Below are 14812 nucleotides of genomic sequence, written 5' to 3' on the forward strand. Positions count from 1 at the left end.
CTAGAGACAAAGCTACACCAGCGAACTAGTATACTGTGAAAACATGATGTGCCCTCAGTAAAAATGGCCGCCGGTGGTCTGCTCCGTACCATGTGACCTGAGCTTGCTTTACGCCTGTGCTGCGTGTACGACGCTTTACGGCTGTGTGTAAGACTGCTCGCGGTGACAGACGGTTCATTCCCTGGCAGAAAGCACCGGGAGCAACCAGGAGGTGAGGGACTGGGACACTGAGGGGAGGACCGGTGTGATAAGATCTTTGCTACCTGTCACTGAACGCCCCCTCCCCAGCACAGCATGACCGGAGATTCATTGTTCTATCAATTTATACCGAATGATTGTTTTCTGGATGGATAAAGGGTTAATTCTTAAAGAGGCCCCCAATATTTATAAATCAGGGTCCATTAGAAATAACCAGATATGTCTGCGCCCCCCCCGAACTGCCTCCGCGCCTGCGTCTGTCCCCCCCCCTACCGAGCTGCCTCCGTGCCTGCGTCTGTCCCCCCCCCCCCGAGCTGCCTCTGCGCCTGCGTCTGTCCCCCCCCGAGCTGCCTCTGCGCCTGCGTCTGTCCCCCCCCGAGCTGCCTCCGCGCCTGCGTCTGTCCCCCCCCGAGCTGCCTCCGCGCCTGCGTCTGTCCCCCCCCCTGAGCTGCCTCCGCGCCTACGTCTGTCCCCCCCCTGAGCTGCCTCCGCGCCTGCGTCTGTCCCCCCCCCCTGAGCTGCCTCCGCGCCTGCGTCTGTCCCCCCCCCCTGAGCTGCCTCCGCGCCTACGTCTGTCCCCCCCCCCGAGCTGCCTCCGCGCCTGCATCTGCCCCCCCCCGAGCTGCCTCCGCGCCTACGTCTGTCCCCCCCCCCCCCCCGAGCTGCCTCTGCGCCTACGTCTGTCCCCCCCCCCCGAGCTGCCTCCGCGCCTGCGTCTGTCCCCCCCCAAGCTGCCTCCGCGCCTACGTCTGTCGTCCCCCCCCCGAGCTGCCTCCGCGCCTGCATCTTTCCCCCCCCGAGCTGCCTCCGCACCTGCGTCTGTCCCCCCCCGAGCTGCCTCTGAGTCTGTCCCTCTGCCTCCGCGCCTGCGTCTGTCCCCCCTGTGCTGCCTCCGCGCCTGCGTCTTTCCCCACCGTGCTGCCTCCGCGCCTGCGTCTTCCCCCCCCCTGTGGCCTTCGCACCTGCGTCTGTCCCCCCCCTGCGGCCTCTGCACCTGCGTCTGCCCCCCCCCCCTCCCTGCGGCCTCTGCACCTGCATCTGTCCCCCCCCCCCCCCACACACACAAACATGCTGCCTCCGAGATATTTTTGACCAATGACATATCCTCTGGATAGGCTATCACTATCTGATCGGTGGGGGTCTGACATCTAGGACCCCCGCTGATCAGCTGTTTGAGAAGGCACTAGAGCTCGCGGTATTGCTGTGGCCGTCACACAGCCATTCCTAGGCGGGTGACGTCACGTTCATCGGTCACATGACCCAGGAGCAGCTCAGCCCCATAGAAGTGAATGGAACTGAGCGCGATACATCTGCTATACAATGTGCGGTGCTTGTAAGTGCGGAGAAGGCCGTGGTGCTCACAGGAGGGCCGCTGCCTTCTCAAAACTGCTGATCGGCGGGGGGGCCGGGTGTCGGACCCCCATCGATCAGATACTGATGACCTGTTCTGACGACAGGTGATCAGTATGAAAATTTGGAAAAACCACTTTAAACTATATTTATTGGAATACAATTTCTGAATTCCTGAAACCTTCTAATTTTCTGTAGGTTAATATTTAATAACTGGAAAATACTGTTCTACACTTCATATTTAGTATGATAATAAGACATTAGGAATTTGTCCTCAGAAGACATTAGAAAAGCTGTGCATGTCTGTCCTGGAGATGCAGAGACTCATGTGCAAGTCTAAATGGGAATGAAGGAACCTGTAAGAAGTGCGGCTGCTGTATTCAGCGCTGCCATAAAGGGTTGTCTGGGAATAAATAATTCTTCACAGGAGACAAAGCCTCCGCTAGGGGAAGACCTCTATCCGCAGGTCCGCTCCTGCACACCGGCTCCATGAATCTATATTCCAGTTCACAGCTTGCTTATTTCCTCCCCGACATGGGCATGATCATGTGCTCCACTGCAGCCAATGACTGGTGTTCACAAGAGACACATCACCGATGAAGCCAGTCATTGGCTGCAGCAGAGCAGGTGATCTTGTCCATGCCAGGGACAAATTAACCAAGCCATAGAGTGGAAGATGGACATACGGGAGCCAGCACGCAGGACCAGAGCGACTGGGAGCAGGTAAGTATGAATCCACAGCAGATGCTGCAGGCTCCTGTGAAAAGTTACCTATTCCCAGTAATAGTTATTAGATAAAGGTTACAAAACAGAAAAAAAACAAAATAAGGATAGAACACATCAAAACCCCTCAACAACGAGCCGACTCCATATAAACAGAACAACCTGAGTCTCTCTAGCTCAAAAAATATAATAATCTTTATTGAATAAATATACATAACATGATAAAAAGAGATGAATAACATCAGTATAAGGTGCGCTACCACCTGAGGGACAATATAAAAATGCAGTCACAATAGAGGGTGGGTATGAATAGTAATTATTAAATTGTCCAATATATGGCAAATAATGAATTCACTAATGTTACAGTGAGTCAATAGCAAATGCTAAGACATGCGTCAATCATGTCCTATACATAAACCCCTCCCTCTATGGTAAACAGTACATGAGCCAAGATGGTCGTTACCTACCCATAATAAGTAATCACCTCAGGAGAGCCGCACACCCCAACACGCATTTCGGCAAAACCTTCATCTGGGGGCCATCATCACTAGAACACCCTGCTTATCACTGTGTATAGTATATGGACAGGAGAGGTGAGAACTGATCATCTATCATCACTAGAACACCCTGCTTATCACTGTGTATAGTATAAGGAAAGGAGAGAACACAGGAGAGGTGAGAACTGATTATCTATCATCACTAGAACACCCTGCTTATCACTGTGTATAGTATAAGGACAGGGAGAACACAGGAGAGGTGAGAACTGATTATCTATCATCACTGGAACACCCTGCTTATCGCTGTGTATAGTATAAGGACAGGAGAGAACACAGGAGAGGTGAGAACTGATTATCATCACTGGAACACCCTGCTTATCACTGTGTATAGTATAAGGACAGGAGAGGTGAGAACTGATCATCTATCATCACTAAAACACCCTGCTTATCACTGTGTATAGTATAAGGAAAGGAGAGAACACAGGAGAGGTGAGAACTGATTATCTATCATCACTGGAACACCCTGCTTATCACTGTGTATAGTATAAGGACAGGAGAGGTGAGAACTGATAATCTATCATCACTAGAACACCCTGCTTATCACTGTGTATAGTATAAGGACAGGAGAGGTGAGAACTGATCATCTATCATCACTAAAACACCCTGCTTATCACTGTGTATAGTATAAGGAAAGGAGAGAGCACAGGAGAGGTGATAACTGATTATCTATCATCACTGGAACACCCTGCTTATCGCTGTGTATAGTATAAGGACAGGAGAGGTGAGAACTGATTATCATTACTGGAACACCCTGCTTATCGCTGTGTATAGTAAAAGTAGAGGCGAGAACTGATTATCTATCACCATTGGTACCCCCTGCTTACCAGTATTTTTGATAAATAGCAGCCTTATGGCAGATTCACACTGCAGAATTGTGCTGCCAATTATCGGGAACAAACATTCCTTCATTTGATCTAATGTGTTTCATCACATATAATAAATATGGAAGGGGGCGTGGACCATTATAATTGTGAGGTGGTAAAGAATGATCCCCGTTATCTTCCGACCCATAATAACTGTCTTCCCTTCTTCCTGCACAGAAGATGCCTGTCTTTAAGTTGACGACACAAGCGTACTGCAAGATGATGCTGCATGGCGCCAAGCACCCAGCCTGCTCCGTGAACGGCATCCTGGTGGCCGAGAAGCAGAAGCGTAAAGAGGCTTCGCAGCAGCCGGTCCTATTTGTGGACTGCATCCCGCTGTTCCATGGCACAATTGCCCTGTCACCGGTGTTAGAGGTGGCGCTGACGCTGGTAAGAGGGGATGTGACGCTCTGCTGTGGTCAGACACGGCAGTTATTAATAATGGCGCAGTCACCAGGGCGTCTGGTGATACGTGAACACCGCTGCCTTCACACGAGTGGAGTATTCTGATACAGAGCTAATTTTAATTCTATAAAATGTGTGCGTATGCGAAGAATGCATTGGGAAAGCCCATTGAGGTTTATTTGATTGATGCGTCTGCGCGTGATCCGTGCTCTGGTGAGGCTGTCACCCATGTGAATGTTTCCGCTGTCCCGGACAGTCCACGTTTATCTATCCAAGGACATTCCTGAATGTCCTTGCAGAGATGGCAGCTGCATGCTAAAAGTGCAGGAGGCCATGGCTCCCCATAGAGAAGGCAGAGGCGCTTTATTACTGTCCCTGATTCCCCATTGCTGGGTCCAGGTCAAGCAGCGGTCAGTGCCGCTTCCTGTTTCGACCCAAGTGATCACTTGATGATCGGGTCCCAGGTAACTACAGGAGCCGCTGGGTCTTGGGGGACACCGGTCGGCTCTGCAGTACATATCAGGGGGCTGTATTCCCCCCTGTAACTGGGCTCAATATGTTATCCCCAATTATAGGAGAAATCTGCAATAAAAACGAAACAATGTAATGCTAAATGCACGTGTGGGAAATAAAAAAAAAAATAGAAATAAAGAACGTCACTGCTAGCCACACCTCCAGCTTCTAGCCCCGCCCCTCCCCCGTATTTTGTTTGTCCCCAGATCAGAAAAAGGGCACAATTTAAATGTTTATAAAATTGGGAAAAACAGAAAATTCCCCCCCCCCCCCCCAGGAATAAAGATAAAAAAATAGACTTCTAGAATGTATAGGTGCTCACCCGTCTACGTGCTCAAGGTCTGGCTGATGTATGTAGGAATAGGTTTTGTTAATAGACCGGCACACTATATCCGGTAGCAAGTAGAGAGACAATAAGTGTTGTAAAATAAGTGATATTTATTATCTCAATTACAGTTAAAAGTATGGAAAATAGGGATATCTAAGTAAATGGGGAAAAGGTTAAAATTAAGAAAAAAAAATATACAGTTAAAAGGTAACAAAGTCAAAATAGAAGTAAAAATTTAAATTAAAAAAATTGGCTAAATCCGCTTGCACAAAAAGAAGTTCCTTGTTAGGGATCTCTCTGTTACTGGTGACACAGTCGCTGTATATCCACAGTGTAGTAACAACACAATATGTTCTGCTGGGTGGTTCTTTGTTGGGTATTTAAATACTGCAGATATTGTATATTAGTTATATGGCGCCAAATCAAATTCACAAGTATCGCAGAGTAGAAAACTTTTCAGCCAATAATTGTCAGATTTTTATAGTACAGCTCTCTGTTTCATTAAACAATGCAGCCGCTACATCAACTAATAAATGATCTAAGTGAAGCAGCCGGAAAGTGCCGTTTATATTCCTCCCGTGGCGTCCCACAAGGAGAAAATGTGCTGCCGGCAATAGAGTCTTCCCGTGAGTTCACTCCTGTTCTCCGTGCGTCCTCCTCTCTCAGCGTTCACGGCAGGTTCGGCGTCTCACGTGATATTTTGTTGTATGTACCCGGCGTCCCACGTGGTGTAGAGTCCCACGTGGCTGTATATACCGGGGAGGTTGGGGCTGGTATAGTTTAATGGAAGCGCTTCCAGGGCTCCAGATGGCGACCAAAACGGTCGCCAATGCGCCTTAAAATTTGCAGATGGCGACAAGACTTTTTAGTCTTGTCGCCATTTGCGACTGTACCGCCGCGATCCTGTGCAGCCTAAGTTCTCTTCACTAGCACCTGGCACAGTGGAGAAGGAAGGAGTCCCTCCCTCGCCACTGTGACGCGGCTGCCACTACCACCAATGGGGAGAGAGCAGGGAGGAGGAGGGGAGGAGCTGTCGCCACTGCGCCACCAATGAATGTAAAACATAAGTGTCTGCAGCGGTATCACAGACCCAGCACCCGGCCTCAATAACAGGGCATGCAATCCGCGGCCATTAACCCCTCAGGTGCCCCAGATCGCATGCCCTGTTATTGAGGCCGGGTGCTGGGTCTGTGATACCGCTGCAGACAATTGTAGGACCTTTCGTGGGGCCAAAGAATATGAACTTAGTAGCAGGCTGCATAGAGCGGCGCCCAGGGATCTAAGTGCACTTACTATTATTCCTGGGCGCCGCTCCGTTCGTCCGCTGTGGCCCCCGGTATTTTCAGCATTCAGAGGAAGGAGGAGGAGACGCCAGTGTGTCTCCGTCTCCATAACAGCAGCGCTGTCCAATCACAGCTCAGAACTCAGAGCCAGGGAGAAAAAAAACCTCCCTGGCTCTGAGCTCTGCGCTGTGATTGGACAGCGCTGCTGTCAGGGAGAAGGACAGACACTGGCGTCTCCTCCTCCTTCCTCTGAATGCTGAAAATACCGGGGGCCACAGCGGACGAACGGAGCGGCGCCCAGGAATAATAGTAAGTGCACTTAGATCCCTGGGCGCCGCTCTATGCAGCCTGCTACTAAGTTCATATTCTTTGGACCCACGAAAGGTCCTCTTTAAACATTGATTGGTGGTGCAATGCGCCCCCCCCAAAGCCTCTTCCCCCCCCCCCCCCCATTATCACTGGCCACAAATCGTCGTTGTCCCCCCCCCCCCCCCCCATTGTTATATGGTGGCCACAGGGTCCCATCCCCTTCATTGGTGGCAGTGGCAGATTACACTGCTGGGGCTCAGATCGTTACCATGGCAGCCAGGACGCTTCTGAAGCCCTGGCTGCCATGTTCAGCTCCCTGCTGCTGTGTGCACAGAGCCCAGGGCAGCAGGGAGATGTGTGAGGTCCTATTCACCCTGATAGAGCTCTATCAGGGTGAATAGCACAAGGGATGACACGATCCAGGTTCTAGTCCCTAAGGGAAGAAATGGTTATTAAATAAAAAGTTTAAAAAAAACAAACAAAAAAAACACCAATATACTAAAAGTTTAAATGGCCCCCTGCCCAGTTTTACATATAAAATTTACAAACAATAAAGAATAAACATATTACATATCGCCACGTCCCAAAAAGTGTGAGCTATTAGAATATTTAAAAATATTTCCGCTCGGTAAAGGCTGTAACAGAAAAAAAACCTCTAAACCACGCAATTCGCCATTTTTAGTCACCTTGTCCCCCAGAAGATGTCCCTGGATGTGAGAGGCATGTGGTGCTGTTTTCTCCTATATGTAGTGCACCTGCGTCTCATCTTCTCAAAGTCCTTTTTTTTAAATTATATGCATTTTAAATTTGGCGACTAAAAAATGTAATTTGGCTCCTAAATTTTTTCATTTAAGGGCCAATGGCTCCTGGTCATTTTTTTTTGTCTGGAGCACTGGCTTCCAAAGCAGTTGATATGTTATCCTTTAATGTCTGAACAGGCGGGTAACGTTGAATCACCAGACGCGTTTCGGGGTCTCATCTGACCCCATCCTCAGTGGTGACCCGCCACTGGTTGTAACGCCCTTTTTATCCACTTCCTCCAAATTAAAGGGTGATTATTTCTCATCGGGCGCAGCTGGGTTCATCGATACAATCGGGATGAGTATGTCCCTTGTTGTCCGTGGTCGAGCTTATCCTGCATGTCATCGCTGAGAGGCCCATGATGTGTCTCTTATCTTTCAATACATTAATTGAGAAAAAAACAATAAAAAAAACATAAAAATGCATCAAATATATATGTAAAATGGAAACAAAAAATGTATAAAAATAGAAAGTATATTTATATGTAGACTGTATAGATGTGTAACACGGGGGTATATTTGGGGAGGACTATACAAATGAGCTGTATAAGTGGACTATATGAAAGGGCAGGGTATTTGGGGAAAACGATACAAATATGTATCAAGTTTAAGGATATACTATATGTAAAGAGGCCCTCATAGGATTAATGTCTATTAAAGGGGTTGTCCAGGTTAAGAGCTGAACAGGGACAAGCCTCCATTTTCACCCCGGCAGCCCCCCCGGCTTGAGCATTGGAGCAGTTCATGCTCCGATACTCTCCTTTGCTCTGCGCTAAATCGTGCAGGGCAGAGGCATTTTTAGGAGTTCCGGTGACGTACCGGGCTCTCCATGTGACCTCACCGGCACTGATGGGCCAGTAAAACAGCTAGGGCAGCGCTAAAGCCCGCCAATCAAAGCCGGTGACGTCACCAAACACACTGCCGGGCGGAAGCTTCCGCCCGGCAGTGTGTTATGATAAACAAAAGAGCCCGTGCCCTGCGCGATGTAGCGTAGGGCAAGGGAGCGCATCAGAGCATGAGATACTCCGATGCTAGCCTCAGGGGGGCTGCCTGGGTGAAAAATAAGGGTATGTCCAGGTTCAGCTCTGAACCCGGACAACCCCTTTAATGAATGGCGTTTTCACAATTAACTAGGGGTCTCCTGGATAGGTCTTTGATGGTAGGACTTGTGGACAAGTTTTCTACTCTGCGATACTTGTGAATTTGATTTGACGCCATACAACTAATATACAATATCTGCAGTATTTAAATACCCAACAAAGAACCACCCAGCAGAACATATTGTGTTGTTACTACACTGTGGATATACAGCGACTGTGTCACCAGTAACAGAGAGATCCCTCACAAGGACACTTACTGGTACCACGTGTGGGCCAAACCAACTTCTTTTTGTGCAAGTGGACTTTGCAAATTTATTTTAATTTTTATTTTTACTTCTATTTTGACTTTAACCTTTTAACTGTATTTTTTTTTTCTTAATTTTAACCTTTTCCCCATTTACTTAGATATCCCTATTTTCCACACTTTTAACTGTAATTAGGATAAATATCACTTATTTTACAACACTTATTGTCTCTCTACTTGCTACCGGATATAGTGTGCCGGTCTATTAACAAGACCTAAAAACAAAAAATACTATAAGAAAAACGGTAAAAGAATAACTCCCAGCACGTCACCGATAAACGATGCAAAAATAGTTAACTCAAAAAAAAGTTACGGTTTTTAAAGCTACATGAACTGAAAAGAATCCGTGTCTGTTATCAGGACCCCGCCGGGGAATGGACTTCAGATGCAGCAGTGCTTAGTGAGTACATCCAGCGCCACCTCCTCTTCTCTCCGCTGGGCTTCGTGTGCCGCTGCAGTGGTCATGCGCGTGGATGTGATGTCACCGCTGCAGCCGGGCGAGTGGAGGGAACAGGATCGGTGTCGCTGGATGCATTGTGAACGTCATTGAGAGTAAATAAAACCGCCCCAGAATATGTTTTCTGCTCAACCCCTAAAACGGTGCGATGGCAGCAAGTCCTCGGTAAGTCCTGCGGCTGTGATCCGATGAGTGCTGCGGGGCTCCGGGGTGTCCCTGTGCCGCACCTGACACCTGCTGTTCTGTCTTCTCAGATTGACACGTGGTGTAAAGAGAACAGTTACGTGATCGCCGGCTACTACCAGGGGAACGAGCGGCTCAAAGACAACAGGTCAGTGCTGCGCCCTATTCTTCACACCGCAGATTCACGCAGGCTGAGGTCATGTGACTGCTGCGCGACAACCACGTCCGATTACATGGCGGTGCAGAGCAATCCATTCCTGTGACCGCCCCGCAGCTGTAAACCGTGTCTTGTGCATCCAGTATAGACAGGATTTGTGTATCGGATGGAACCTGGACAATCCGAATGAAAACCTCCGTTCTTTATGTATTTTTATTTGTTTTTCAGTCTTAACACGGTCGCTGAGAGAATCGCCTCCCGGATCGCAGAGGGCTACAGTGACGCAGCTTTAATAATGGTACAGAAATCCATGATATCCTCCAGGGGGCAGGTCATAATGATGGAGTGTGGGGGATGGAGTATTACATGGTGGGGTGGTGGAGTATTACAGTGGATATAAAAAGTCTACACGCCCCTGTATGTGTCCTCTATATACACAGTGGATATAAAAAGTCTACACGCCCCTGTATGTGTCCTCTATATACACAGTGGATATAAAAAGTCTACACACCCCTGTATGTGTCCTCTATATATACAGTGGATATAAAAAGTCTACACGCCCCTGTATGTGTCCTCTATATACACAGTGGATATAAAAAGTCTACACGCCCCTGTATGTGTCCTCTATATATACAGTGGATATAAAAAGTCTACACGCCCCTGTATGTGTCCTCTATATACACAGTGGATATAAAAAGTCTACACGCCCCTGTATGTGTCCTCTATATATACAGTGGATAGAAAAAGTCTACACGCCCCTGTATGTGTCCTCTATATATACAGTGGATATAAAAAGTCTACACGCCCCTGTATGTGTCCTCTATATATACAGTGGATATAAAAAGTCTACACGCCCCTGTATGTGTCCTCTATATATACAGTGGATATAAAAAGTCTTCACGCCCCTGTATGTGTCCTCTATATATACAGTGGATATAAAAAGTCTACACGCCCCTGTATGTGTCCTCTATATACACAGTGGATATAAAAAGTCTACACGCCCCTGTATGTGTCCTCTATATATACAGTGGATATACAAAGTCTACACGCCCCTGTATGTGTCCTCTATATATACAGTGGATATACAAAGTCTACACACCCCTGTATGTGTCCTCTATATATACAGTGGATATAAAAAGTCTACACGCCCCTGTTAAAATCTCAGGTTTCTGTGTTGTAAAAAAAAATGAGACAAAGATAAATCAGAACTAATCAGAACTTTTCCCACCTTTAATGTGACCTATAAACTGTACAACTCAACGGAAAAACAAACAGAAATCTTTTAGGTGGAGGGAAGAAAACAAAGCACTAAAATAATGTGGTTGCATAGGTGTGCACACCCTCTTATAACTGGGGATGTGGCTGTGTCCAGAATGAAGCAATCACATTCAGAATCCTGTTAGATAGCAGTCGGCATACACCGGCCGTCATGTAAAGGGCCTCTGATCTAAAGCTGCTCTAGTTGGTCTCATACTTTAACAGGGGCGTGTAGACTTTTTATATCCACTCTATATGGAGGGGGATCATCCTATCAGTGTGGGGGGTGAAGTATTATATGGAGGGGGATCATCCTATCAGTGTGGGGGGTGGAGTATTATATGGAGGGGGATCATCCTATCAGTGTGGGGGGTGAAGTATTATATGGAGGGGGATCATCCTATCAGTGTGGGGGGTGGTGTATTATATGGAGGGGGATCAGACTATCAGTGGGAGGGGTGAAGTATTATACGGAGGGGGATCATCTTGTCATTGTGGGGGTGGAGTATTATATGGAGGGGGATCATCCTGTCAGTGTGGGGGGTGGAGTATTATATGGAGGGGGATCATCCTATCAGTGTGGGGGGTGGAGTATTATATGGAGGGGGATCAGACTATCAGTGGGAGGGGTGAAGTATTATACGGAGGGGGATCATCTTGTCATTGTGGGGGTGGAGTATTATATGGAGGGGGATCATCCTGTCAGTGTGGGGGGTGAAGTATTATATGGAGGGGGATCATCCTATCAGTGTGGGGGGTGGAGTATTATATGGAGGGGGATCATCCTATCAGTGTGGGGGGTGGAGTATTATATGGAGGGGGATCATCCTGTCAGTGTGGGGGGTGAAGTATTATATGGAGGGGGATCATCCTATCAGTGTGGGGGGTGGAGTATTATATGGAGGGGGATCATCCTATCAGTGTGGGGGGTGGAGTATTATATGGAGGGGGATCAGACTATCAGTGGGAGGGGTGAAGTATTATACGGAGGGGGATCATCTTGTCATTGTGGGGGTGGAGTATTATATGGAGGGGGATCATCCTGTCAGTGTGGGGGGTGAAGTATTATATGGAGGGGCATCATCCTGTCAATGTGGCGGATGGAGCATTTTCTGGGTGGATCAGCCTGTTAGTGCAGGGGTGGAGTATTATATGGAGGGGGATCATCCTATTGGTGTGGGTAGTGGAGTATTATATGGAGGGGGATCATCCTGTCAATGTGGGGGGTGGAGTATTATATGGAGGGGGATCATCCTGTCAATGTGGGGGGTGGAGTATTATATGGAGGGGGATCATCCTGTCAATGTGGCGGGTGGAGCATTATCTGGGTGGATCAGCCTGTTAGTGCAGGGGTGGAGTATTTTATGGAGGGGGACCAGCCTGTCTGCATGAGGGGGGTGGAACATTATATGAAGGGGGTGTCCTCCTGTCATTGCGTGGGTGGAGTATTATATGGAGTATTTATCCTGTCATTGTGTGGAGTGTTATATGGAGGGGGATCAGCCTGTCAGTTGTAAAGTGGGACTCCCCAGCAACAGCTGAAATACATGGTTTAGGTAAGATTCTGGGAGCCGGGTCCAGTTCTGAGCAGCGCCCCCGGTGGCAGCAGTTATCAGTCAGAGATGGGTGTCCGTTATGTTCTGGCCGTAACGCTGCGTCTTCTGCTCTGTGTCCTCAGGTGGACAACTCTAAATTCTCCATGGACTGTATAATCCCTTCCATCCACGTGTACGAGTCCCATGATAATAGATGGAAAGCCAAAGACCCTCACGAGTGAGTACCCGTACAGACGTCCGCATCCTGGAAAGCTGGGTAAAATCCCATATAGTTGCTGTTACAGCTCCCACAGTCACCCAGCTTTCTTGGGGTCTGGAATATATTGCTACACACCTAAGCAATCTCTCCTCTCCGTAGTCTGAGAAAGCTGGGTGACAACTTTCCTGGGAGCCATATTGTCCACCACCCAGCTTTCCCAGAAATGGATACATGTAAGGATGGGGGTGTTGTGGTTTTGGGGTCCGGGCACTGAGGGCTTCTCATGTTCCCCTCCAGAGATGTCTTTGAAGACTGGCCAGAGGCTCAGAGGATCACGGCGTCTCTCATGGACGGCCGCTCGTACGAAACCCTCGTGGATTTTGACAGCCACCTAGACGACTTGCGTAACGACTGGGCCAATCCTGAGATCAACAAGTCCATCATTCATCTATGCTAAGGTCAGGGGGCCGCCGCCAGCCCGCACTATGCAAGATGACCGCCGAATGTAGAAGGAGTCAATGACAGCCATTTCTACTGCCGGGCAGATGTCTATCTGTGAACAGACCACATTTTTATGGGGGCCCCTCGTACATCCAGACGGGACCTGTTGAGGGAGTGTCCCCCCGGGTGATGCCCGTCCACGTCTACAGAGCGCTCTGTGTTTTCTAGAACGGCGTGGAGATGATTTATACGGAGAATCTCCCGCTTTGTGTTGTTTTTCAGATGATTTTCATAGAGAATTAATAATGAGACATTTTATCGACCGAAACTCTACAGAAATGTACCCAAAATTTAACCTGAGTCACAGACCAATGCCGACCCCTGCCGTCTCAAACGCGGACGCACAATTACTTAGTTTTTTTTTATTTTTGGTGCTGGGACAGAGACTAGAGATAACCTTTTTATAATGTGATTACGGTTCCATCCCTGCTGCCTGTCAGTGAATAGAAGAGCTGTTCCCTCCTCTTCACCACTACTATATCTTTTATATCTTGTTCGCAGTCTGCCACCCTGGGTTCCCGCGTAGCAGTAGTGCACCATCTGGCGAAACCATGCCCACGGCGCTGTGAATCGCCGTGGTTTTGTGATGCGTTTTTTTTGCCACGCAGTTTTCACACGCGACAAATGCTCATGTGCGTTTGACACGCTGCACTCTGTGTGAACCCGGCTTCGTCGTCCGGAGCCCCCCCGCAACGTCTTATGCTCACTTCCCCGTTTCTCGCCTTCTCCTTGCGGTCCAGGACTTTGCACGGTATTTTGAAGAGACACAGAATATATTTTAATTTTTTTGTTCCGGTGTTTGTTTCATGAAAATAATAAAAAAAAATAGAATTCTGACGTTTCTGCAGTTTTCTCTCGGCCTCGTCTCATTTTACAGCTTGCTGTAAGGAATCCGACCTCGTAGGAGTCTAAAGGGGTCGCCCGCAAAAAGCGTTTGTGATCTGTCCACGGAATAAGTGTGAATGTGTAATAGGCGGGACCCCCGGCAGTCCCCAGAACAGAGGCCGCAGTGAGTGTCACTTCTATGGGACGACTCCACTCCATAGCCTTCCCCAGGACCTCCGTTCTCATCGCTGGGGGGTCTCAGTATTGCACGTTTATCACTTATCTCATGGACAGGTCATAGAAGTTGTTCATCGGACGACCCCCTTTAATATAATGTTGGAAAAAATGAACTTACTTTATTCTGATGTCCATTACTCCAGTCACATCTAAAGCTAAATCCTGGATTCTGCAGGTTTCCTGTTCCCACAATGCACTGCTCTCCGGAACTCAGGTGAACCGATTGTAGGTCACATGACTGATACAAGGGTGGAGTGGGACCCCTATGGGTTAGCCTTTACCCCCTGACACTGCCCAGACATCTGATGTAGAGAATGGGGAGCTGCCCACAGGCTGTTTCCAATAGCAGCCAGCAGGATGTAACTGCCACTTTGGTGTATCATGCAGGCGCTGATGGAATCCAGGCTACATGTGGCAGAACTGGGAATGCAGCTCTGGGTGTGAGTGGAGTATATTAGTAGAAAATAGTATTTAGAGATTCTGAACATCTCCTCTGCTCTGGATACTGCTCAAGAGCGGAGAAGTCATGTCAAGGAAATCTGCAGGCCGCATTCTGTGCATGGACTGTCAGCTATTGCTCCCTGTTATCAGGCCGTCTGTAGTGTCCTATAAACGGCAGGAAGTAAAAGACAAAGGCATGGATGCAGCCTGCAGTGTAAAGAATAGAGAATTGCACAGAATACTGTATCTGGTAGACATAGACAGAA

At 48.3% G+C, this 14812-nt stretch overlaps 1 protein-coding gene across 2 annotated transcripts; it reads left to right on the plus strand.

The window, feature by feature from the left end:
* The first annotated feature begins 8 nt into the window (after nt 1-8).
* Nucleotides 9-13878, plus strand: EMC8 (ER membrane protein complex subunit 8). 2 transcript variants are annotated; one of them, XM_040409525.1, is made up of 6 exons: nt 9-211; nt 3869-4081; nt 9445-9521; nt 9759-9828; nt 12466-12560; nt 12840-13878. In XM_040409525.1, the coding sequence occupies exons 2-6, from the start codon at nt 3872-3874 to the stop codon at nt 12997-12999; spliced, it is 612 nt and encodes a 203-aa protein (XP_040265459.1). In that variant the 5' UTR covers nt 9-211; nt 3869-3871; the 3' UTR covers nt 13000-13878. The 2 variants fall into 2 exon arrangements, with proteins under 2 accessions (XP_040265459.1, XP_040265460.1); XM_040409526.1 differs by having other exon boundaries at nt 3872-4081.
* Nucleotides 13879-14812: the final 934 nt, after the last annotated feature.

Source organism: Bufo bufo, chromosome 10 (assembly GCF_905171765.1).
Source record: "Bufo bufo chromosome 10, aBufBuf1.1, whole genome shotgun sequence".
NCBI classification, from domain to species: Eukaryota; Metazoa; Chordata; class Amphibia; order Anura; family Bufonidae; genus Bufo; species Bufo bufo.